The sequence below is a fragment of the Mobula hypostoma genome, chromosome 5 (genome assembly GCF_963921235.1).
Source record: "Mobula hypostoma chromosome 5, sMobHyp1.1, whole genome shotgun sequence".
Taxonomy (NCBI): domain Eukaryota; kingdom Metazoa; phylum Chordata; class Chondrichthyes; order Myliobatiformes; family Myliobatidae; genus Mobula; species Mobula hypostoma.
Window position 1 is genome coordinate 75,132,945 of NC_086101.1, and position 27,605 is coordinate 75,160,549.

The following is a 27,605-nucleotide window of genomic DNA, read 5'->3' on the forward strand; positions in this document are numbered from 1 at the left end:
AGGCTGTGGATAGACATGTCAGAATGGGAATGGGATGTGGAATTAAAATGTGTGGCCACTGGGAGATCCTGCTTTCTCTGGCGGACAGAGCGTAGATGTTCAGCAAAGCGGTCTCCCAGTCTGCGTCGGGTCTCGCCAATATATACAAGGCCACATCGGGAGCACCGGACGCAGTATATCACCCCAGCCGACTCACAGGTGAAGTGTAGCCTCACCTGGAAGGACTGTTTGGGGCCCTGAATGGTGGTAAGGGAGGAAGTGTAAGGGCATGTGTAACACTTGTTCCGCTTACACGGATAAGTGCCAGGAGGGAGATCAGTGGGGAGGGATGGGGGGGACAAATGGACAAGGGAGTTGCGTAGGGAGCAATCCCTGCGGAATGCAGAGAGAGGGGGGGAGGGAAAGATGTGCTTAGTGGTGGGATCCCGTTGGAGGTGGCGGAAGTTACGGAGAATAATATGTTGGACCCGGAGGCTGGTGGGGTGGTAGGTGAGGACCAGGGGAACCCTATTCCTAGTGGGGTGGCGGGAGGATGGAGTGAGAGCAGATGTACGTGAAATGGGGGAGATGTGTTTAAGAGCAGAGTTGATAGTGGAGGAAGGGAAGACCCTTTCTTTAAAAAAGGAAGACATCTCCCTCGTCCTAGAATGAAAAGCCTCATCCTGAGAGCAGATGTGGCGGAGACGGAGGAATTGCGAGAAGGGGATGGCGTTTTTGCAAGAGACAGGGTGAGAAGAGGAATAGTCCAGATAGCTGTGAGAGTCAGTAGGCTTATAGTAGACATCAGTGGATAAGCTGTCTCCAGAGACAGAGACAGAAAGATAAGGATATTGTGACTGCAACAGGAAAGATTGAGTGAGTGGACAACAACTTGGCAAGGATTCTAGATTCAAGATTGTGTATTGTCATTTATCAGTGCTCAGGTGTAAAGGAGAATTAAATGAGTGTGACTGCAGATGCAATGTAGCATAAGAAACACAACAAGCATAATAAACACAAAAACAATACAATAAATATAAATGCATAAGATTACCATACATATATATGTATGTACAAATGGAGTTGCATTTATGATGTCAAGCACTTTAGTAAGATGAATCAAAAGGCAGACTAGTATCGATGTGGAGAGAGACTGTAAATGAAGGAAGTGCAGAGGAATTTGGGTGTTCTTGTGCAAGAAACAGAAGTTTAGCAGACTGATGCAGCATGGGTGTTTAAAAACATAGAGAAGTATTTGTTACAATTGCACTGGGTTTTGTTGAGGCTGCATCTTAAATACTGAGCAACACACACACAATTCTGGAGGAGCTAAGCATCAATGGAAATGAAGAAACAGTCTGTTTCAAGCCAAAACCCTTCTTTAGGACTGAAGTATGAAGGGCGATCGGCCCTGTGGTTTCCACAGACTTGCGGCTTTCACCACACAACTTCATACTTCTTCAAGGCGAAGATCCTTCCTCTCCCAGGGTTGAGGTCTTTGGAGCTTCTGTCATTGTTTCTGTAGTTCTGGGTTTTTATGGGATGGGGTTGCTAGCCCCATGCCTGACCCTCCTTTCACAGCCCGGCTTGGGTCTGTACAGGTCTCTGCTTCTGCTTTTGCCCAGCAATTTCTGACCAAGATAATTAAATTTGGGATAAAAGATAATGATGCACACAGATGTTTCCCTTTGGCCTTATCTGTACATAAAATCAATATTAATGTGTTTTCTCTCCTTATGATTTCAACTGAGCAATAGAGTCAGGACAAGATCCCTGAAAAATAACCTATGTATGGAAGTAAAAATCACTATTTGTTCCGGGAAAGTCAAGGAAAATTCAACTCAGTTTATACTCATTTGCATTTTGAAACTAATGTGGTTTAATGACTTCTATTATAATTAAAATTTGCCCCATGCCGTAATAAAGCAGGTTATTATTACCATCAATAAGCAGAAGCGACAGATTATGATGCTTTGAATTTTAAACTCCTGTTCTCTCTTGCTATTCATGTTCAGTGTGACTGTGCTGGTACTATGCAAAGCATATGGGATACATAGCGCATGGCAGCCAATTAAAAACAACTCTCGACGCAGTGCTGATGCATCTTTTCCAGTGGTGGGTGAACAGCACAGTTGCTCCAATCAATCATCTGAAAGGAGGAGACCAGCTTTGAAGATGAAGGAACTGGTGGGTTGGGACAGTCAATGGTGAAGTCATGCTGAAACAGTTTGAGTCTTGGAACATTTAATAACCAGTCAAAGTGAGATCTGGACTCCAATAATCATTCAGAGTGCAAGGATTTTTCTTTTGAAACTGGTCACTGACTACTGGACCCTGAACTGTAAACTGAGATATTTATAAACTCGTGCAGTTAGGAGTTGCATTATTTTTGTCTGACAGTCAGCAAAGGAAGGCTGTTTGAGCGCTTCATGTATAACTTATTTGCCAGCGTCCGCACAGGGACTGTGTTCTAATTACCAATGTGCTCCACCAGCCACTCTCTGTGAGCGTAATGAGTTTGTGAATATGGTGGCCTAGTAGAACACGGAAGGCAGCCGTTCAGCCCATCAGCTCCATGCTAGCTTCCAGCAGAATTATACATCAGTCCTCTTTCCCCATCTTTCTCTCTATCTTATTTAAAGAGACAACATGGAATAAATAAGCCCATTCCGGCCCTTCGAGTTGCACTGCTCAGCAATCCCAAACATCCCCTTTCTTTTTTTAAGCACACAGCTGATCTATTTCAGTGATTACTTAGGCACAAAAAGCGAGAAAATATTCATGTCCCAGTTTGTTCCTTGTAGTGGGTGAAAATGCGTGTCATATTTACTTAAATATTTATTTAGCGCAGGGTTCCTAATGTTTTTATGCCATGGACCCCTACCGTTCATCAAGGGGTCCATGACCGAGGTTGGGAACCACCGGTTTAGAGATTCAGCACAGAATAGGCCCTTCTGGCAGCGCTCAGCAACCCCTGATTTGACCTTAGCCGAGTCATGGGACAATTTACTATGACCAACCAACCTACTAACTAGTACATCTTTGGAATGTGGGAAGAAACTGGAGCACCCGGAGAAAGTCCAGGCCTTCCACGGGGAGAACGTACAGACTCCTTACAGATGATGTCAGAATTGAATTCTGAACTTCGACATTCCTTTTTGTCCTGTAACTATGCCGTTTTGAGCACATCTGAAATAATAGCCAGGGATGCTCTTCAGTTTTCAATGTGGACCATTTATGCCATAAAAATCTGTAGTAAACAAGACACCTTCAAGGAGTGGTGACTCAGAAAGACGGCATCCATTATTGAGGAGCCTCATCACCCAGGACATGCCCTCTTCTCATTGTTACTTCAAAAGGAGGTACAAAAACATCAACGCACACACTAAGCGAATCAGGAACAGCTTCTTTCCCTCTGTCATTCAATTTCTAAATGGACATTGAACCCATGAAAACTACCTCACTTGTTTTTTTTTTCTGTTTTTGCACTATTTTAATTAAACTTTACTATATACTTACTGTAATTGATTTATTTTTTTTCTGTATTTATCATGTATTGCATTGTACTGCTGCTGCTAAGTTAACAAATTTTATGGCTTATGCCGGTGATAATTAAACCTGATTCTGAAAATCCCCTAAAAGGAATGTAAAACACTACACAGATCTCAGCAGGGTTAAGTGTTAAACACCAAGTTTAGTTAATTGCAGTTGATTTTTCATCAGATGTTTCAGATGAGCAGTCACTAGTCTGAAACATTATTATCTTTCACGTGTTGTAGGTGTGGCTTGACCTGCTTCGTATTTCTCATAATTCTTGTCTATTTCATATTTGAGAATATGCTAAGAGTTCTGTTCTGAAAATCTGGTAAATCTTTGAAAGATGGCTCAAAGAAGGCAATCTTGTCGTCAGAGCAGTTAATGGAGGGCTGTTATCAAGGACAGAAATGTGTGCAAATGTGTAATTGCTGGACAATCGTGGATGACCTAAGAGACTTGGATGTAATGAACTGGTAACTCATTTATTGCTGAAACCTTGTGAGCTTTTGTTATTTCTTATTGGTGCCCTGGCTACCGTGCAGGGTCAATAGTTAGAAAATGTAAAATGGTGGCTGCGTAGCCACCACTGGCAGGATGCTAAAATGGCAGTATGATGATTTCACATAGAAATTTTCTGTAAAAAAAACGCAAGCTTGGTTTTGGGTGTTTATAAAAGAAAACAGTGCTAGACATGCAATATCGTGCAAAAGTCTTGGGCACGCATTTATACAGTTAGGACGCCTAAGACTTTTGCATAGCGCTGTAGTAATTTTATGTATTGCATTGTATTGCTGCCACATAAAATTAACAGATTTCATGACATATATGAGTGACGCTAAACCTGATTCTGATATGGGTCTCTATTGTGAACTGAAAGTGGGACAGAGAGAGGGGAACCATGGTTGGGGACAGGAGAAGGGGAAGCACCAGAGAGACATTTTGTAATGATCAATAAACCAGTTGTTTGCAATCAAATGACCTTGCTGGGTGTCTTGGGGCTGGGTGTGTCTGCAGTCGCACCACCCACCTCCCCCCCACCTGCCCCATTACTCCTCTGCCACGTGTCCCACACCCCTCCCATGGCGCACCAACATCCTCTGCTCCTGCCAGATTTACAAAGTCGCTCTCCACTCCACATTGACAAATACAATACTGTACAAAATCTTAGGCACCCCAGCTATATATATGTGCTAAGACTTCTGAACAGTACTGTATGGTACAGGAATTTAAGAAATGGATTAATATGTTATGTACAAAGGCACATTATTTATCTACAGCTACTTAATTGTGAATGTTTGTATTTTTATGACTGTAATTTGTTTTCCTTTTCTCTCTTTTCATCGCATCCAAAGCAATAAATCAATTCTGGCTGAGAAATTAATGAAGGTGAACTGTTGTAACCCCCGAGCAAATTTACTCTGTAACCAAATACTGTGAGGTATTGAACAGCAGCCAGGAGAGTCCATGATGGAGGTTGGTCATCTGCTTGACTCTCTGCACAGCACCTCCATTGGATAATCAAGCTGATTTGCAGATAAGAAATTGAATGTAATAATTACAGAGTAACTCAGCGCAAATTATTACATCTTCTAAGGATAAACATTCTTTTAAAATTGTTCACTTGTAGCAATGAAATCATACTTTGGTGCCTTGACGATGTCCGCCACTGCATTTCAGTGTTTCTGAAAAGCATTTATCAAGTAACAAGAGTTCCCATCTTGAATTACTTCAGTGGCTGCAGCAAGAGTCATAGTTAGGTTTTGGAATATTTTATTCATCTTAGATAACTTAGAACCATGGAATTTACAAATGTGGTGGGTAACATTTCACATAATATATTCTAAGTGTTGATCCACTTCCTAATTTCCTGTTACCACATTTCTGGCAGAATTTACTCATGTACTGTCTAAGATAAATTATGGGAAGTTTTCCTCTGTTAGAGAAGTTATATACAGTACTGTGCAAAAGTCTTAGGCACATATATAGTGCCTATAAAAAGTAGTCACCCCTCCTTGGAAGTTTTCATGTTTTATTGTTTTACAGCACTGAATCACAATGGATTTAATTTGCTTTTTTTTTGACACTGATCAACAGAAAAAGACTGTTTCATGTCAAAGAGAACACAAATCTCTACAAAGTGATCTAAATTAATCACAAATATAAACAGCAAAATAATTGATTGCATAATTATTCATCCTCTTCAAGTCAGTATTTAGTCCATGCACCTTTGGCAGCAATTACAGCCTTGAATCTGTGTGGATAGGTCTCTATCAGCTTCGCATATCTGGACACTGCAATTTTTCCCCATTCTTCTTTACAAAACTGCTCAGGCTCTGTCAGATTGCATGGGGATTGTGAAGGAACTGCCTGTTTCAAGTCCAGCCACAAATTCTCAATTGGATTGAGGACTGGACTGTGACTTGCCCACTCCAGGACATTAACTTTGCTGTTTTTAAGCCGTCCCTGTGTAGTTTTCGCTTAATGCTTGGAGTCATTGTCTTGCTGGAAAACAAATCTTCTCCCAAGTCACAGTTCTCTTGCAGACTGCATCAGGTTTTCCTCCAGGATTTCCCTGTAGTTTGCTGCATTCATTTTACCCTCTACCTTCATAAGTCTTCCACGGCCTGCTGCAGTGAAGCATCCCCACAGCATGATGCAGCCACTACCATGCTTCACAGTAGGGATAGTGTGTTTTTGATGATGTGCAGAGTTAGGCTTACATGAAACATAGCATTTAGTCTGATCCAGGTGATTTTATGGTCCGATGAAACAAAAGCTCAATTTTTGTTTCATCGGACCATAAAATCATCTTCCAGCTGACTTCAGAGTCTCCCACATGCCTTCTGACAAAGTCTAGCTGAGGTTTTATGTGAGTCTTTTTCAATAGTGGCACTCCTCTCTACCACCTGTCCTGCACGCCTCCTGTGGCGCTCCACCCTCATCATTCCCAACATCCTTTGCCCTGCCAGATTTACAAAATTGCTCTCTGTTCCACGTTGACAAAACAAATACGTGGACAAACTTGTCCACGTTGACATATATATTCATGGCTTCCTTCATCATGTCAGTAGCTTTCAAGCCAAAAAGTATCCATGAGTTAATGCACAGATTGAGTTGCATTGTTTGGAAGTAGCCAGGTGATCTGATATGAGATCGTTTCTACAACAATTGAAGTAAGAAAGGTGCTGCAAACCGGAAAGATCCCACTGTCACAATTGCATCTGTAAGAACAGTCTCTGGAGAGTGAACTCACGGACGGCATCAGACCTGGATGGTGTCCCTGATCGTTTCCTTAGATCCTGTGCAGATCAGCTGGCAGGGATGTTTGCAGAAATTTTTAACCTCTCCCTGCTGCAGGCTGCAGTTCCTTCCTGTGTTAAGAAGCTCACTATCATCCCGAAAGGAAGGAAAACAAGATAATTTGCCTTAATGAACTACCGCCCAGTGGCTCTGACATCTACTATCATGAAGTGCATGGGGGGGCTGATCATTAACTCCAGCCTTCCAGACATCCTTCTCCCTCTGCAATTTGCCTACTGCAGGAACAGGTCTATGGCGGATGCCATCACTCTGGCCTTGCACTCATCTCTGGAATATCTGGACTGCAAAGGCATTTGTGTCAGCCTCTTGTTTATTGACCACAACTCTACCTTCAGTACTATAATTCCAAGCAAACTCAACGAGATCTGAACACTGGGATGCAACACCTCCATCTGCAACTGGATGCTTGACTTCCTGACCAACAGACCACAAACAGTAAGGATAGGTGTTTATAGAGAATGATAGATTTTTTTAGGGTGGCAGGGTGCAGATATGTTTCTACCAAAGGAGGTGTAAGGCATTCCTTCCCTCTGCTGGCCTGTAGGTCACCCTTGGACTAGGGGTAGCACCTGCTTAGCCCCCGATCAGGGTCGTGTGAAGCCACGGGAGTAGGTGGTGGATGGTCATGTGAGTAGCTGGTGCTTATCACAAGTCCTGGTTATGTGACCATTGACGTCAGGCAGACGATCTCGGAAGAGTATTGATAAAGGCTGGGGAGGAGTCACCCGTCTTGTAAAGACACTGCCCAGAAGAAGGCAACAGCTAACTGCTTCTGTAGAAAAATTTGCCAAGAACATTCATTGTCATGAGACCATGATCGCCTTCTCATACAATACAACGCATAATGATGATGATGAAGATAGATTTTTAAACAAAAAGGGAATCAAGAAGATTGATTATCAAGAGGAAAGATGAGATAATGAATGGTGGAGGTGACTCAAAGTTCAAAGTAAATTTATTATCAAAGTGCATGTATGCAACCCTGAGATTTGTTTTCTTGTAGACATACTCAATAAATCCATAACAGAGTGGTAACCATAATAGAATCAGTGTAAGACTGCACCAACATGGACATTCAACCAGTGTGTAAAAGACAACCACCTGTGCAAATACAAAAAGAAAAAGATAATAATAATAAATAAATAAGCAATAAATATCAAGAACATGAGATGAAGAGTCCTTGAAAGTGAGTCCATAGATTGTGGAAACATTTCAATAATGGGGCAAGTGAAGTTGAGTGAAGTTATCCCCTTTGGTTCAAGAGTCTGATGGTTATGGGATAGTAACTGTTCCCGAACCTGCTGAGGCTCTTGTACCTTCTTCCTGATGGTGAGAAGAAAGCATACCCTGGGTGGTGAGGGTTGCTGATGACGGATACTGCTTTTCTGCAACAGCACTCTGTGCAGCTGTGCTCATTTGTGGGGAGGGTTTTACTGGCAGTGGGCTGAGCTGTATCCATACTTTTGATAGGATTTCCAGGGGAATTTTCTGGTTCTGTTGTTCTTTTCATGTCCGGATTAGAGAAATTCTGAAAATAGGAATAACAAAATGCAGGGAATGAAGGGATTTTTCAGTGGAACAGGGATGTACATGAGATATAGTTCAGCATTTTGTGCACATTCTTGTTAATAGGTTAATTCTATTAAGGTTTTCTGCATTACGTTGTAAATGTAAAGGGTCTGATGACCTAAGAGGTGTTTCCATCCATGGTAACAGCATTGGGTTCTTACACAGCTATAACATCAAGAAGGGATCACTACTGATGGAAAATAAATTTTGAAAAGTGCAACTTACAAGTTTTTACATGCACTTTTAACTTCTATACAGAAGTTAGCACTCTCCACAGAAGCAGCTTAACCTTTAATAGAGAAAGTCTCCACTGCTAGTAACTAGAAAAGAGGCTGGCTTAGATAGTGCTCTGGTCCTAAAGCTCCAGCCATTGAATTTGTATTGTCTGAGATCATTCAAGCCTTTGGCCTGTGAGAGTGGAGTCACTCAGTGGGCTTACTGAACAGGTGGTTGCTACAAGGGTCACTAGGTATATTTAGCATCTGAAATCTGAGTAAAGCCCTCACTGATTGGTCCACTGGTTCACAGGATAATTTAGACGCTGCTACAGCCAGTAGCTCTTGACCAGCGTTTCTTGGGAGGGGAGCGTTGGGCAGGCTGTAGCTGCTGGGGAAATTTACCTGTAAAAAATAACGGGTAAGATCTGGTTATTTCTATCTCGATTGTGATTAACTGTATTTTTGTAAAGCAGTGATGCTTTTAATCTGTGCTTCAATTAATTTGTAGCGTGCCTCACCAGGATGGAATAATTGGATTCTTGACCTCTGTTTAGCATGCAGTAAAAACCTTCTCCATGATTCTGGTTTATGACATTCTCCTCTTGGTGTACAATCTATAATGGCTTCTTGTTCTGAGATTTTTGCAGTAAGTTAACCAGGCCTTTGGATATTTTTCTTAGCAATTTCAGAAAAAAAGCTGAACAGCCTGTGTTCCTAAATTTAACCATGGGTTCTGGTTGCCTCAGAAGGAATTGCAACTCGGCAAGCTAAACTAAACCATCCAATCAGGCAGCAGTATCAACTTAATATGATACATAACTCTTAGGCTGAGTAACAGCTGTTGGAAACCCTCAATGGTTGATTGAGATATTTCCCTTCCATTCCCCATTGCAGAATCACCCACTGTGCCTTGCTGTTAACTGAGCATGCAAATCATTCTTTGGATCAAAATTGTGCACTGTCATCAGTAGAAATTCATTTATTTAATCATTTAACATTAACGCCTTTCACCCTTTTTCTTTGGCTGTAAACTAAAGAGTTGCAGAAACTGAGATTCCTGCAGCAATTGGATAGTGCCCGGTCTCATTTCTGTGAGGTCGATGCTTATACTTAAACGCTGACATCTAACAAGTATTTTTGTGCCTGGTATGTCAGCCATTAGCTATATGTCTTTCCAGATATGTATGTTGGCCTCCTTCAAACTTCTTCACTGATACCATTGCAGACGCCATAGAAATAATTTCCATTGGTTTATCCAACTTTTGTCCCATGTATTATTTTTTTGCCATTTGATTTAGAATCTGACAGGCAGGAAAAATGGAAGATGAAGAAGGAGAATATGAGGAATATGAAGAGTATGAAGAGTATGAAGTGGAAGAGACTGGAACGGTAAGAAGTGGAATACAATTACAGAACTGTTGCTACCCCTAAAGAACTAATAAATGTACTTTCTCATTGCAACTTTGACCTAACAGCAAGCATTTAAAAATAATTGCCAGTGATCTCTTTCATCAATAATTGTAAGTCATATTCACAATCATATTTGCTTCAATAACTCATTAAACTTCATGGTAATATCTTCTTCAAAAGTGGCAATATTTACCCCATTGATTTGTCGATCTGTTGAACAGAATTGGCAACTGATCTTAGGTAAAGAGAGTTCATTAAAATAATTAACAGCAGACGAATATGTAAAATAATCCTGTTACCTTTACCCAGAATAATTTTTATTTCTTTAGCCAAGCCTTTTATGTGTCAGCATCTCTTAAATTGAACTTTGCATTTTATGTTGAAGGATTTATTAAGATTAAACAGACAAAAACAAATCCTTTTGCCTGTAAACTTAAAATTAAAATCGCTTAAGTTATTCCACTAGGAAACTAAAATTTCCCTCTGCTTTCTATGACATGATTCAGTGCTATTTTTTTCATCATGCCAGAGTCTGCTTTGGTTGTCAGCACTTCATGAAGGCATGCTGAGCTCACACACAAATGTAGCATCCAGGTTCAAACAGGCTGAGGAGTCACTTCTCAACCTGTTGGCTAGAAAGTCTACTGGGAGAGATGAAATAAGAATTTTGTATAATTAAGAGAAGTGGATTTTCTTTATATTTTCATTTTGTTGTTACTTTTCATCTGTAGCATAAATACTAAAACATAAATATGGTCTCACATCAGTGAAGGGCTTATGATGAACAATCAATGAGTTATCAAATTATTAGTTATGTAAATTAACTACTAAACGATAATTTTAGACAACATTGGCTATTATGTTATTAAATCGTCATTTATTTTAATTAACTGCTAAATATTAATTTTAGACAATATTGGCTATTATATGGATTTTAGTAGATCCTGATTTACTTTTTCCAGTCTTCTTGGTAAATGAAGCTTTCTCAGTAATTTTGAGCTCATAATTTTGGATTTTGTTTGGTTTCACCTTGTGGCTCACTTATTAATTGCCAAAACTAATCGGTGCACTTAGGGCAGTATGGAAGCATAGGGCAATCGCTTTACAGTGCCAGTGATCAGCAATCAGGGTTCAATTCCTGACACTGCCAGTAAGGAGTTTGTACGTTCTCCCCATAACTGTGTGGGTTTCCTCTGGGTGCTCTGGTTTTCTCCCACAGACCAAAGACGTACTGGTTGGTAGGGTAATTGGTCATTGTAAATTGTCCCGTGATTTGGCTAGCGTTAAATTAGGGTTGCTGGGCAGCGCAGCTTGAAGGGCTGGAAAGGCCTACTCTGCGCTGTATCTTAATAAAATAAAATAATAAATAAAATAAAATTTCAAAGACGTACAGTTAGGGATAGGATTGGCAAGTTGTGGGCATTCTGCGTTGGCACTGGAAGTGTGATGACACTTGTGGGCTGGCCCCAGCACAATCCTCACTGACTTGACTTGGCGCAGAATGACATGTTTCACTGTATGTTTCACTGTGCGTGTGACATATAAAGCTAATCTTTAGTCTTTTTCCATTAATACCCACTGGATTTATTCCACCTGTTTAATTATATCACTGCTAGGGATTGCTTCATATGGGCTGTCAGTCTTTGTGAGTTGAAAAGCTCTTAGATTGTTAGCTTTAATGAGAAGCTATTTGGCAGATAGTATTTAAGCAGTTACTGATAACATAAAGTTGTGCTTTGTGGAAGGGTTAAAACAGGATGGCTAGGGCGTTGCTAAGTTTGACTTAATTATTAAGTGTACAGCCAAGGTGGTGGTTGTCCATTGTGTCAAACAATGACAGGAAACCTGGACGGGAGATTTTTTAAAGTGGAAAAGCTGTTGCACTGGGGCTGCTCACTCTCTCGACCTCAGAAGTCCGGGTCCAGTGGTATGAAAGGCATCACAACTGGGGTCTTTCTTCTTTGCACTGGATGACCATGACATCTTCTGTGCCTTGTCATGCCCTTTGCTCTTCACAGAGCATTGCAGAACCTCCTTCCTGGCCATTGGATCTTGCCGTAGAACTCATCCGCCCAGTCCGTCAGAGCCTGACTTTGCCTCTAGGACAGGCAAGTCCCTATCTCACCAGGGCATAAAGGCCGCCGGCTACCCACACCTGGTTTAGCCTGCCTGTTGAAGCAGTGCACAGGGATGTGGTCGCTGTTGCATGAAAACAGCTACTTGGAGTCACAGGTGAGAGCAGAGTGTCCAGTGGGTTCAATGGTGAGCCAGATGCGTGGAATGGACACAGCAACCCCCTTCATCAGAAGTGCAACTCCTCCCTGGACATCCCATACAGCCCACTGCTTAAGGTGATATTGAGCCAAATAGACCAATGATATTATTGGTCATTTCTCAGTCCAAGTCACGATATAGCATAGAACAGAACATTTTACCCATCAAGTCTACACTATCAGTCACTCATTCACACCCATCTGCACCCAACCCATTGTGATTATTCTCCCCACATTCTCTTCAACTGCCCCTAGATTCTATAATGGGCAATTTACAGAGACCAATTACCTACTTCCAGTGCATCTCTGGGATATGGAAGAAATCCCACAGGGTCATAGGGAGAATATGCAAACATTGCATGGACAGTATTGGAGGTCAGGATCGAACCTGGGTCACCAGTGCCGTGAGGCAGTAGCTCCACTGGCTGTGTGGCCTGTCTTGGTCTCTTCCATCTGGCCAGTGCCCAGTAGCAGAGCACTTTGGTTGATTGTGGTAACCCTAGTGTAGGAAAAGAGAAGATGCACCTACCTGCATGTTGATTTCTACCTTCCCTCCTCTCCCCACACATACCTGAAAATCATTTAAAAAAATGAATGGTTTAAATGATTCATTTTAACATCAGAGAATGTATATAATATACAACCTGAAATTCTTACTCTTCACAGACATCCACAAAACAAGAAACCCGTAAAGAGTGAATGATAGAAACATCAGAACCCCCAAACTCCTTCCTCCCATATAAGCAACAGCAGAAGCATTGACCCTCCCCCTCCCCCTCTCCCTCTCCCCCACATGAACTACTTGAATCTTCTCTCCTCTCCTCTCCTCTCCCCAACTGTACTTGAAAATCATTTTTTAAAACATCAGATCATTGGAACTAGAAAATAAAAAACCTAGCACCAGTGGAAAGAGATAAATAGTTAATATTTCAATCAAAATTGGTGGTCTTTGATCAGAAGTATCAATTTCTCTTTCCGCAGATTCAGAATGACCTGGTTGCATGATTGTATTTAAAACAATTTTTTTCAAAATTCTTAAGTTCATCATTTGCCTAAAAATCATTGTGAAGAATTTAAAGCAGTCATTGGAAAGAGTATTAAATTATTTTGTTGCTTTAAAACCTGAAGGAGATTTTGTTTATGAATTGTGAATATTTGTCACTTTGCTGTTTATCTGGGATAAACTTCTTGTCCTTTTTGCTGTTGTCTTATTATATAGAATAACTTCATTTCATTTCATTCTACAAACATTGCTTAAAACTACCTGAACTAAATGAAGGTGTCCTGAGGCACATCCTGTGTCTCCAGTACAGTGTACATGGTGCTTGGTTATCCATACCTTTGTTACTAATCTCATACAATCTGCTTCCCACCTTCATCTTCCATTGTTCAAACTTTAAGCGAAAGCCAGTTCATATTATAACCTATGAAACGGGCAATAATGCTTTGTGTGGATAAGAATTCATTTGGCATTACTGAAAACAAAAGCAGTTCTCATGCCATCATTGTGAAGAATTGTTTTTCAAACATGCCCTGCTTGTCTCATTCTGTTGTTACTTATTTGACAATTCCAGCTCTGGTGAGAGTCCATGAAGTCATGTTAGATATTTGAATTAGAAATTGTTGGCTGGTATAGTGCTTCAGCTCTGAAAATCAGAGGGTGATTCCAATCTTGTGTAGGAAATATAAGTTAGCTCCAGTCTGGCTGTAATGAGCTAATGCCTCTTTAAATAGATCAGGGCACAAAATAACAACAGGTTCAACATGCATGATGTAAATCAGGTAACACTATAGGATTTGCAAAAGGTCATCTGAAGAGATTATTCACATATCCCAGCACTGCTGTTGATCTCATTATGAAGTTATAGTTACTGTAGATAATTTTTGTGGGATATACAATAAATATCATTCACCATGACTATAATAGAGTTTTGGGAGTTCTAAAAATCTTTAATTGAATTAAATGTAGCATTGTCTTCAGAAAAAAGACTTAATTTCTTGCAACTCTGAAACGCAAATTATTTCACTTACAAATATGTTGTAGGCATAATTCTGACCAACTTTATAATTTTATATTGATCCTAGAATGTGTTTAAATTGGTTTGGTTTCAATCCTTGTTTTATTGTTGGGCCACTGATTCCTTCCACTGGTAATTCAGATTTCCCTAACCTCTCTCTTGATTACTTTTCAAAGTTAACCGCAGTAATTAACAGGTATGGAAAGTCACTCCTGAGATTGAACTGTTTTTTTGCTCATCTTTCTAGATATGTAACTCACCTTAATATGGTAAGTGTGGCAAAACAATTCTCTGAAAATGAGGGTCCAGTTACATGAAGGAATTTGAAAAGATGAATCCTTTTGAAGATAAAAGAAGATTTAATGAAGGGTTTCAAAATTATCAAGTATTTATATGGATTAAGGGAAGAGATTAGGAAGTGAATGATCAAAGAAAAATTAATTATGATATGATGAGGAAAGTTGTGTTTTGTAATAATCCCGAAAAGATGGTTGAACTGGGTTTTTCAAAAAATGGACAGTGGAAAAAATAAAGATTTTTGTTGAAAAAGTCAGAGTGTAAGATTAATAATTTAGATGTTTCAATGTTTAAGACACAGTGGGACAACTAGCCTTCTGTGAAGTGAGATTCTTTTAATTCTTCTGTATATTAAATTTTATACAAGTGGATTCAGAATTGATAAAGATCATTTCAGTCATAGAGTCATACGGCTTCGATGCAAGTCACGATAATTATTATTGTCACATGTATAAGGTGCAATGAATGACTGACTCAATTCATTACAACAGTGCATGTGACCATGCAAAGGGAAACCATATCAAAGTGCAGAATGAAGTTTTTCAGTTACAGAGGAAGTGCAGTGCAAGTAGACAATGCGTGCAAGGTCAGATGAGCTAGGTTATGAAGTCACGAGTCCATCTTATCGTACTGGAGTGATAGTCTTAAGGCAGCAGGATAGAAGCTGTTCTTGAGCCAGGTGGTACGTGTTTTCAGGCTTATCGATCTTCTACCCAATGGGAGAAGGGATATGGGAGAATGTCTGAGGTGGGTGAGATCTTTGATTATGCAGGCTGCTTTACCAATCCTTTGAAAAATGTAGACAGAACCCATGGAGGGGAGGCTGGTTTCCGCTGTATGTTGAACCGTATCCACAACACTCTGCAGAGCAGTTGCCATATCAAGCCGTGATGCATCCGGACAGGATGCTTTCTGTGGTGCATTGATCTAAATTGGTGAGGGTCAAAGGGGACGTGCCAAATTTCTTTAGCCTCTTGAGGAAGTAATGGCACTGGTGAGCTTTCATAGCCTTGGCTGGACTATGTCAGGCTTCTATTGACATTCACTCCAAGAAACCTGAAGCTCTCAATACACTCAACTTCAGCAGCATTGATATAGAGAGGAGTACGTGCATTGTCCCTCCTCTTGCTGAAGTCAATGACCAGCTCCTTCTTTTGTTGCTGACATTGAAAGAAAGGTTGTTGTCATGACGCCATGTGACTCAGCTCTCCATGTTCTCTGGCTCACCACCTTGTGATGGTATCATCTGTAGATTTGTAGATGAAGTTAGAGTGGAATCTCACCAAGCAGTCTTGAGTGTATAGGGAGTAGAGGAGGGGGCTGAGGATGCAGCCTTGGAGGGTGCCTGTGTGGAGAATAATCCTTGTGGAGGTGTTGCTGCCTATGCTTACAGATTGCAATCTGTTGGTGCAGCAGTTCAGGATCCATTTGCAAAAGGAGGTGTTGAGTCCCAAGTCTAGGAATTTAGAGTAATGCACACAAAATGCTGGAGGAACTCAGAAGTCCAGGCAGCATCTGTGGAGAGGAATAAATAGTCCATGCTGTGGGCCAAGACAGCATTTTATGTGTGTTTCTCTGGATTTCCAGCATTTGCAGAATTTCTCGCTTCTAGCAGTTTTGAGTTGAGTTTGTTTGGAACTATAGTATTGAAGGCAGAGCTGTAGTCAATAAACAGTGGTCAAAAACAGACACAATGGCTCAGGCAGCATCTACGGGGAAAATGAAGGCACCTTTCCTCAGACTCCATAGTTGCTGCCTGACTTGCTGAATTCCCCCAGCGTTGCTTAATAGTCTAAGATAGGCACTTCACTCTCCAGACACACTAGAGCTGAGTGTAGGACTAGGGAGATGGCACCTGCCACAGATCTGTTTTGATAGTACGCTAATCGCAGTGAGTCAAGGTTGTTTAGGATCCTGGAGTTAATAAGTGCCTTGACCAGCCACTTGAAGCACTTCATGGTGGTGGATGTTTGAGCCATGAGGCTGTAGTCATTAAAGCATGTTACTTTGGTTTTCTTATGTACTGGTAGGAGTGTGGTCTTCTTAAAACAAATAGGACCCTCAGATTAAAGTAGGGAGGTGTTAAAAAGTCTGCAAATACCCCCATCAGCTGATCTACACAGGACGTAAGGACCAGGCGAGGCCCATCATTTGGGCCACATTTTGTAGATGTGGAAAAGTGAAAAGCCAGTTGCCCAATAGATGCATTTGCCAGTGTTTGGTTCATAACCTTTAAACCCTTCCAATCCATATACAGTACCCGTCCAACTATCTTTTAGATGTTGTTATTGTGCTTGCCTCACTATTTTCTCTGCAGCTCATTCCACATGCATCCCACCCTTTGTATATATGTAAAAAAAAGTTATTGCGGCCTCAAAAAGTGGTACAGTCTCACAAGTGTCTTGTACAACACACAATGACATTCCTAACTGAACTCATCCTGTTTACCACTGATTCCACTTTCAAGGAACTGTGTACTTGATCTTAAAGATCATCCTCTTCTACAATACACCCCAGCGCCCTGCTATTCACCATAAAGTTCTACCTAGATATGATTTTCCAAAATTCAATACTTCATAGTTTTTGATAACCTTCTTCAGAGTCCCCCATATCACTGATGTCAGTTTCATCTTATTTATTATTACCAGAAAAGGAAGCTATTCAGCTCACTGGGTTAATATCAGCTCCTGTTTGATCAATCACTTCACTTCCGTTCTTTATCTCCTGTTTCCTTACAACTCAGAGATACTCAAATGCCCATCAATTGCCCTTTAGTTCTTTTACCACCCACCTACACCAAGGGGTAATTTAGAGTAGGTTATTAGCTCATCCGAAGGAAACTTACCCAGGTGCACAGAGAAAATGAATGCTCTAAATGACACGCAACCAAGTCAGGGTTGGACCTGGATTCCTCAACCTGTGAAACTCAAAATCAGACAGTCACAACATGGAAGGTGGATGTCTAGTTAATTGTGTTCCTGAAGGTTACAGAAGCATTATCAGATCTTACCTCATCTTCCAGCACTGCTGGAGCCAAGTCTTCAGCTACACACAATAGACACAAAGGATGCTGAATTGTAAAACTAACATCCTTTACGCGGGATACCTATTCTTTAAACTTTACTCTTTAAAAAAACTATGGAGGATAAGTTACTGAACTAGAGATCTAGGGACCTGAACTCAAATCCTGACGTGACAGCAAAAGAACATAAATTCTCTCTTCTCCCCTCTCCGATTGCGCAGAAGATACAAAGGCCTGAAAGCACCAGGTTCAAGGATAGCTTCTATCCCAGACTTCCAAATGGATCTCTTGTATGATAAGATGGACTGTTGACCTCACGTGATCTTATAATCTTGCACTTTATTGATTACCTGCTCTGTACTTTCTCTGCAACTGTAATACATTATTCTCATTCTCTTACTGTTTTTCTCTTGTACTACCAAATTGCTCTGTATGGGCAGCATGCAAGACCAGCTTTTCATGGTACCTGTGATAAACCAATTTCAATTCCAATTAATTTGGAAAAAAAAATCAACAGCTCAGGGTAATGATGACCACAGAAACAACTGCGTTGCATTAAAACACCTATTTTGTTCACTGCTGATAGTCGGGGAAGGAGAAGTGCAATTCTCACCTGATTTGTCTAGTCATACTCAGACTCATTTAGCATCACGTGCAGAAGCAGACCCTTCAGCCCATCTAGTCCATACTAAATTGACTAGATGGGCTGAAGGGTCTGCCTGGTCACATTGACCCACACCTGGACCATAGCCCTTAAACCCCTTCCACCCACGTACTTATCCAAACTTCTTTTCAATGTTGCAATCAAACTCACATCCACCATTTTTGCTGGCATCTCGATCCACCCTCTGAGTGAAGAGGTTTTCCCCTCGGACTCCCCTTAAATATTTTATTTTTCAGCCTTAACCTCTGATCTTTAATTCTACTCTCACCCAACCTCAGTAGAAAAAAAAAACTGCTTGCATTTACGCATTTACCCCATCTATATCCCTCCTAATTTATTTCGAGTTGTCTATTCTGTCCGTCTAGAGCGGTGGTTCCCAACCTAAGGTCCATAGGCCCCTCAGTTAATGGTAAGGCTCCATGGCATAACAAAGGTTGGGAGCCCCCGGTCTAGAGCAACCTCATACAAGTGATATTTAAAAAGCACAGCAATGGATTATTTTCTCTTGAAGTGTATTTAGCAAAAGACAAACAAATTCTGGCCTTGGCATTGAAGTCTAGATACTGAAAAAAAAAAACTTAAAAAACTTATAATTTGAATGGTAAACCACTGAAAAACTGAAGAAGGAAAAGTCTTAATTTAACATTTTCCACAGCCTTTGCATGTCCCAAAGCACTTCAAGCCAACAGAGTACATTTGAGAAAGAGTCAGCATTGCATCGTGCAAAATGCAGTAGTTAATTGGTGGACAAAAACTCTCACAAGCAACACAGAAATACATGAGCAGGTAATTTATTTTGGTGTTATTGATGGATTATTATGAGCAGAATGTAAAGGAACAACCCGTTCCCTTTGCTCAGGTAGTGTCAGGATGACTTCGACATCTAACTTACGAAGAAGATGATGTGACAGATTGTACCCTTAAGAGTGTAAATTGACGTAACAGAAGGGTCAAATCTGCGCTGCATCACTAAATAAATAGATAGCTATTGATGTGAGGTCATACACAACTTTTGACATGGCATTTATTATTAGATCAGGGTATCAATGTGGAATAAAATAAAGCAGAGTTGTAGAACTTTGATTGAACAGAATGGCAGAACAGACTTGAGGATAAGATTAGAGGGCTTATCTACTGAGTCCTTATGGGTGGAGCTGAGAAACAGGAAAGGTATGGCCACATTAGTGGGATTGTATTACAGACCACCCAATAGTCAACGAGACTTGGAAGAGCAAATCTGCAGAGAGAAAGCAGGCAACTGCAGGAAACATAAAGTTGTGGTGGTAGGGGATTTTAATTTTCCATACATTGATTGGGACTCCCATACTGTTAGGGGTCTAGATGGTTTAGACTTTGTAAAATGTGTTCAGGAAAGTTTTCTAAATCAATATATAGAGGGACCAACTAGAGGGAATGCAATATTGGATCTCCTGTTAGGTAACGAATTAGGGCAAGTCACAGAAGTCTGTGTAGGGGAGCACTTTGGTTCCAGTGATCATAACACCATTAGTTTCAATTTGATCATGGACAAGGATAGATCTGGTCCTAGGGTTGAGGTTCTGAACTGGAAGAAGGCCAAATTTGAAGAAATGAGAAAGGATCTAAAAAGCGTGAATTGGGACAGGTTGTTCTCTGGCAAAGATGTGATTGGTAGGTGGGAAGCCTTCAAAGGGGAAATTTTGAGAATGCAGAGTTTGTATGTTCCTGTCAGGATTAAAGGCAAATTGAATAGGAATAAGGAACCTTGGTTCTCAAGGGATATTGCCACTCTGATAAAGAAGAAGAGGGAGTTGTATGAAATGTATAGGAAACAGGTGGTAAATCAGGTGCTTGAGGAGTATAAGAAGTGCAAGAAAATACTTAAGAAAGAAATCAGGAGGGCTAAAAGAAGGCATGAGGTTGCTTTGGCAGTCAAAGTGAAGGATAATCCAAAGAGCTTTTACAAGTATATTAAGAGCAAAAGGATTGTAAGGGATAAAATTGGTCCTCTTGAAGATCAGAGTGGTCGGCTATGTGCGGAACCAAAGGAAATGGGGGAGATCTTAAATAGGTTTTTTGCGTCTGTATTTACTAAGGAAGCTGGCATGAAATCTATGGAATTGAGGGAATCAAGTAGTGAGACCATGGAAACTGTACAGATTGAAAAGGAGGAGGTGCTTGCTGTCTTGAGGAAAATTAAAGAAAATAAATCCCCGGGACCTGACAGAGTGTTCCCTCGGACCTTGAAGGAAACTAGTGTTGAAATTGTGGGGGCCCTGGCAGAAATATTTAAAATGTCGCTGTCTATGGGTGAAGTGCCGGAGGATTGGAGAGTGGCTCATGTTGTTCCGTTGTTTAAAAAAGGATCGAAAAGTAATCCGGGAAATTACAGGCCGGTGAGTTTAACGTCGGTAGTAGGTAAGTTATTGGAGGGAGTACTAAGAGACAGAATCTACAAGCATTTGGATAGACAGGGGCTTATTAGGGAGAGTCAACATGGTTTTGTGCATGGTAGGTCATGTTTGACCAATCTGTTGGAGTTTTTCGAGGAGGTTACCAGGAAAGTGGATGAAGGGAAGGCAGTGGATATTGTCTACATGGACTTCAGTAAGGCCTTTGACAAGGTCCCGCATGGGAGGTTAGTTAGGAAAATTCAGTCGCTAGGTATACATGCAGAGGTGGTAAATTGGATTAGATATTGGCTCGATGGAAGAAGTCAGAGAGTGGTGGTAGAGAATTGCTTCTCTGAGTGGAGACCTGTGACTAGTGGTGTGCCACAGGGATCAGTGCTGGGTCCATTGTTATTTGTCATCTATATCAATGATCTGGATGATAATGTGGTAAATTGAATCAGCAAGTTTGCTGATGATACAAAGATTGGAGGTGTAGTAGACAGTGAGGAAGGTTTTCAGAGCCTGCAGAGAGAGTTGGACCATCTGGAAAAATGGGCTGAAAAATGGCAGATAGAGATTAATACAGACAAGTGTGAGGTATTGCACGTTGGAAGGACAAACCAACGTAGAACATACAGGGTTAATGGTAAGGCACTGAGGAGTGCAGTGGAACAGAGGGATCTGGGAATACAGATACAAAATTCCCTAAAAGTGTCGTCACAGGTAGATAGGGTCGTAAAGAGAGCTTTTGGTACATTGGCCTTTATTAATCGAAGTATTGAGTATAAGAGCTGGAATGTTATAATGAGGTTGTATAAGGCATTGGTGAGGCCGAATCTGGAGTATTGTGTTCAGTTTTGGTCACCAAATTACAGGAAGGATATAAATAAGGTTGAAAGAGTGCAGAGAAGGTTTACAAGGATGTTGCCGGGACTTGAGAAACTCAGTTACAGAGAAAGGTTGAATAGGTTAGGACTTTATTCCCTGGAGCGTAGAAGAATGAGGGGAGATTTGATAGAAGTATATAAAATTATGATGGGTATAGATAGAGTGAATGCAAGCAGGCTTTTTCCACTGAGGCAAGGGGAGAAAAAAAACAGAGGACATGGGTTAAGGGTGAGAGGGGAAAAGTTTAAAGGGAACATTAGGGGGGGCTTCTTCACACAGAGAGTGGTGGGAATATGGAATGAGCTGCCAGACGAGGTGGTAAATGCGGGTTCTTTTTTAACATTTAAGAATAAATTGGACAGATACATGGATGGGAGGCGTATGGAGGGATATGGTCCGTGTGCAGGTCAGTGGGACTGGGCAGAAAATGGTTCGGCACAGCCAAGAAGGGCCAAAAGGCCTGTTTCTGTGCTGTAGTTTCTATGGTTCCATGATAATTCCTGCTGCTATGTTCCTATATATTATGACTCATTTAAAAGGACATCCTAAGTTTAATAGGAATAAAAGATATTAAGGTAGTTTAAACTGCAAGATTCCTAATGGACTCACATAGAGCTGGAAAATGTCTGGGCAAAAACAAAAGTGATACCATTTTGGTTTTGATTCTCTGTGGGATTTGCCCCATTGTAGCACTATACTCATGGAGGTGAGGAGGTGACAAAGGGAAAAAAGATTACAGAGATTAAAAAGGTAACAAAGGTAAATGCCTGTGCAGGCGTGCATGAAGCAGCAGTTTTATGTGTGTTCCTGATATGGGCCACTGGGCTGTCAGATCAAGATCACCACATTGCATGAGAATATGCTGATGAATATCATTTTTTTCATGATAATGATCAAAGCAAAATTGTGCAGTCTGTCACTGATGCTTGCAAGGATAAGATGGAAGCTCCAGTCTTTGTGCCAAATGACGGTATGATTTGCTGATCTTTGACTTACTAGTGATCAATACCATGAACCAACCCTTACCTTATCAACATAGAGGAAACTGCTGTAGAAAAATCAGGTTCTAAGCAGATTTAAACAAACTGTTCATGCTTGAAAAAAGGACCTACTGATTACTATCTCCAACATAACTCTCTAGTGAGTAATTCAAAGCAGGAGCCAATCCAGAAGAGCTTAGTAGGAATTCAAGTCATTAGTGGGGACATTTTCCTACACGTTCTAACTGTAGGTATTACCGAGAATTCTGCAGAGACACAGAGAGGATCTGGAATGCATGTACTTTGTTTATTCAGCTCTAATTACACTGCCCATGCAATATGCTATCATCATCATCACTATATACCTCGCTGTATGACGTGGGCGATCATGGTTTCATGACCATGATTATTCTTGGTAAAATATTTCACAGAAGTGGTTTGCCATTACCTTCTTCTGGACTGTGTCTTTGCAAGAAAGGTGACCCCAGCCATTATCAATACTCTTCAGAGATTGTCTACCTGGTGTTAATGGTTGGATAACCAAGATTTGTGATATGCACCAGCTGCTCATACGACCATCCACCACCTGCTCCCATGGTTTCACGTGACCCTGATCGCGGGTGGTCTAAGCAGGTGCTACCTCTTGCCCAAGGGAGACCTGCAGGCTAGCGGAGGGAAGGATCACCTTACACCTCCAGATGTAGCTCTATCTTCCCACACCCCCCCACCCAATGCATGCTCCACATTCACATAAACTTTTCTGCTTTCCCATTTTTCATGTATTGATTTTGCAAATTTAATCTGTACACAGGTTTTCTGAGTCTCTTTGATCTTAACAAAGTACCTTGTGCCATTGGGTTTGTATCCACATCAAGAATTGTGAAAGGTGTCACCTGTGGATTCACTGCAATAGAATACAGTATTATGATGTTCTCTTGACAGTCCACACTGGATTAATTTATGGAACACATCTACAATCATATAACACCAATGTTCAGGTGCACGTCCTTAACTGGGATCGAGCCAATTATATGTAAACTTCTGATTATGTCTCCTATTTTCACAAGATGGGTTACCTTGCCATTGATACTTCATTTTAGGTTGTGGTTAAGACACAAACGAAGGTTTTGTCCACAACTTTGTCATCATTTTCTTTCTTCTCAACAGTTTCTTTACACCTTTCCTTCAAGATTTCATGGAACTAAGCTCAATCATGTTTGTTCTGCATGTTATTTAACTTGTTGATTATGGCATTGTTCTGTAGTTTAATAAGGACTTTGCTAATCATTGTTCCATTCTTAATTGGTAAAACGTGCTTCTTCAGTGCTTCTCACTGATCTCTTCATAGCACCAAATGAAATTGATGGTGACAAAAGTGTGTGCTTAATTTTTGTTTCATAAGGTAAATGAAACAAAGGATAATTAGCTCCTGTGAAATCTATGACATGAGAAGCTGCATCTCCTTTCCTCAATAACATGTTTTGTCATAGTTCAGGATCTGATATTTATTTATTTAATGAGATACAGGGCTTTCCATCCCTTCAAGTCTCCCAGCAACTCCTGATTAACCCGAGCTTAATCACGGACAATTTACAATGACCAATTAGCCTATGAACCAGTATGTCTTTGGGCTGTGGGAGGAAACCGGAGCACCCGGAGAACGGCCACTCTTCCACGAGGAAGTACAGACTCCTTACAGATGACATGAGAATTGAACTCTGAACTCCAACTCCCCAAGCTGTAACAGCGTCGTGCTAACATATCTCTCCTTGATTCTTTTTGAGTGACTATCTATAAATATTAAGAGATGATCAGTTCTCTCTTCTCAATAATAATAGTGCTCTTTTTTAGGAAGGGCTTACCGGCCGATTCCACTATTGTAAATGATGCAAAGGTATCTTTGCTGGCTTTAGCCCTATAATGTTGGCACTTGCCTTCCATGCTTCTAGATCTTTAGCTCACCACAGCAAGTTAACAAAACATATGGATATCACCTTCATGTTCATAATACTGCAGATCTCAGTGTGAAAACTTTCATTGTTTCTTCAACATATTTGGAATGACAACTCTGTTCTTCCACTTATGACCTTCCTCTATCAACCCCTAGTTGAAGGTTTTCCCACACGTATGAATATCTCTTTATCTGCCGTGCCAAGCCTCCTTTAAAAATTCAAAGAATGCAGCACTAATTTCTTCGGTAATTCATGTTAGAACAATCTTCTCTTCCCAGGAACTACCCAACTGAATTAATTTTGGACTGTCTTCAGTGCCAGTATATTGTAACAATACTTAGCTATTTCTAATTATCTCATCATTATCATCTTTCTGTGCTATGTTGTATGACATGGGTGATCATGGTTCTGTGACCATAGTTGCTCTTAGCAAGTTTTTCGACAGAAGTGGTTTACTATTACCTTCTTCTGGGCAGTGTCTTTACAGGAAGGGTGATCCCAGCCATTATCAGTGCTCTTCATAGTTTGTCTGCCTGGCGTCCTGATGCCAGTGTTTGCATGACCAGGACTTGTAATTTGCACCAGCTGCTCATACAACCATCCACCACCTGCTCCCATGGCTTCACGTGACCCTGATTGGGGTCTAAGCAGGTGCTACCCCTTGTACAAGGGTGACCTTCAGACTCGCAGAGGGAAGGGGCGACTTACACCTCCTTTGGTAGAGACATATCTCCACCAACCCCCACCCATCTAAATCCCAAAACTCCTGAAATAAAGACCAAGATGACATTTGCCTTCCTAATGACTTGCTGCACCTGCCTGCTAACTTGTTGCAATTCATCCAAAAGTTTACCTGGATTGCTGTACTTCGCTCTGCATTTAGAATGTAGTCTGCCTTTAGGTTGCCCTCACTGAAGTGCATGACCTCACACTTCCCTGACACTAAACTCCACTTGCCAAGTTTTCACCCACTCACTCATCCTATCTATATCCTTTAGTCCTGATCTCCTCAGCTTAGTATGCACTCGCACCTACTTTCATGTCATTCAGAGGGCTTCCGTTGGATGGGATTGACCATAGGTGCTGTTTATGTGGTCCGTAAGGCAGGGCAGTACAATATGGAGAGCAAGTTGTTGCCCATGGGCAAGGCTCACCCTCTGCTCGCAGAGATGGATCCATTTTAGCACCAGCTGCATTGTAGGAGCTGCCAGTCAGCATTGAACTCGATGTAGGTCTGCCTTAGGGACCTCAGCTCCAGTACTCCCAAAGCCTACCCCTTGAATGGGCATAGCTGCAAGGCTGTGGAGGTTTGATTTCAGAGTTTTCCTTCTCCTAGGTGAGCTGCCAACCACAGCTGATGAGTCCCATCTGCCCGAAGTGACTGGTTTTATGGCGCCAATAGCCCCTTTCCCTGTCAGTAGAAATGGCTCCACCAGGCTTGGCTAAGCCACACGTAAAGGCCTGGAACTGGACTTGGTTGTCAGAGGCTATTTGAGATGCACACCATTGGGAGCATTTACTAGGTGATGGGAACTTATCTCCCCTGTAAGGAACCATTAGCAAACTTGGATACCCCTTCCTCCAGTTTCTTGATATAAGCAATTTATGATTGAGAGACAAGAGCTGATCCTATGAAGTCTACTCCTACCCCTCCAGGTAGAGAAAGGCCCATTTATTCTGACTCTCAGTCTTTAGTTTGACAACAAGTTCCTAATAACATAAAACTCTGATTGCCGATTGTTTGGAAATCCCTACCAGTTGAGTTTGACACATGGCTTCTGGGCCCCTATTCCTTCTTACATATCAGAGGCACAATTCTTGTGCTCCCATTAAACTCACTGCTTCCCATGTTCACTGGAAAATTACCTGCTTCCTTTGCTCCCTTAAATCTTATTGCATACTCTGGAAAATATATTACATGACTATTGTAAAATAAACTATAAAAATATAATTTAATAATGCAATGTGTTGGAGGATTAATTGGATGATATTCAATAGTCTTGAAAATCTCACACCACTTAAGTCTGGAGGATGGTGGATTTTATGAAATTTATATGCAACTCCTCCTCAATTTAAGGAAGGATTGTTCAGGATCCCTCTCATCTGTCCCTCAATCTCTTTGATCCTCTACTGTCAGGCAGGAGATACTGCAGCATTAGGACAAGGACTATTAGGATGGAAAACAGCTTCTTCCCTCAGGCCATAAGACTACTGAACTCCCTGCCAACACCCAGATCTCAACACTTGTGAAGCACCAGTAGCATTATACTGTTTACTTTTTTAAGATATTTTTATTTTTATTTATTACAAACAAACAAAAAAAAACACACAAAAATACAGCACATCCACAAAAATCACAACCATAACAAAATCAAATTAAATATTGAGCAGCAAAAGGGAGAAAAATATAAAGGCAAAAGTAAATATACACAGCAGAGGAGCACCGCACCAAGAAACCTCTGTCCTCACCCCGTAAGAAAGTCCAATACAGGGCCCCATATCCTTTCAAAGATGTTCCCTCTGTCCTCATTACATAGTCTCAGTCTCTCCAAATGTAAAGTATTTGCCAGTTCTCTCAGCCACAGATCGTTCATAGGCATAGAGTCCATTTTCCACATTTGCTGTTTACTTTTTAACATGTTGCTAAATGTCAGACTTCTGGAATATATTTTATTATTTGTGGTAATATTACTTTATGTATTGTGTGTGAGTGAGTTACATGTACTGTGTTGTGCACCTTGGTCCAGAGGAACATTGTTTCATTTGATAGTATACATGTATATGGCTGAATGACAATAAACTTGAAGAATTAGTTCTCTCACTCTCCAGTAATTGACATGATATAAACTCAGCTGTTTTCTCTTGACATTTGTCCATTATAGGATGGATATCAGCTTCTACTCCATACTCTGAGGTATCTTGCAGTATATCGTACATTCTGATCTGAAATATTAACTATAATAATTCCATGCTACTAGCTTTGGATAGAAGTAAAAATCATTAATTGCCAAACATTTCAGAGTCTCTTTGTTCACATTAGCTAAACAAATCTATGGGGCAGTTCCAATCCGGCTGCGAGCTGAGAAATTACTTGTTGATTCAATA

At 40.9% G+C, this 27,605-nt stretch overlaps 1 protein-coding gene across 6 annotated transcripts in view; it reads left to right on the forward strand.

Annotated features, from left to right (window-relative positions):
• Nucleotides 1-8,953: 8,953 nt before the first annotated feature.
• Nucleotides 8,954-27,605, forward strand: part of neb (nebulin) — a 365,351-nt gene continuing 346,699 nt past the window's right edge. For all 6 annotated transcript variants that reach the window (XM_063048565.1, XM_063048566.1, XM_063048567.1 and 3 more), the window contains exons 1-3: nt 8,954-9,042; nt 9,923-10,013; nt 22,259-22,318. In XM_063048565.1, coding sequence (XP_062904635.1) covers nt 9,942-10,013; nt 22,259-22,318 — 132 coding nt within the window. In that variant the 5' untranslated portion in view covers nt 8,954-9,042; nt 9,923-9,941. The remainder of the gene's footprint in view (nt 9,043-9,922; nt 10,014-22,258; nt 22,319-27,605) is intronic.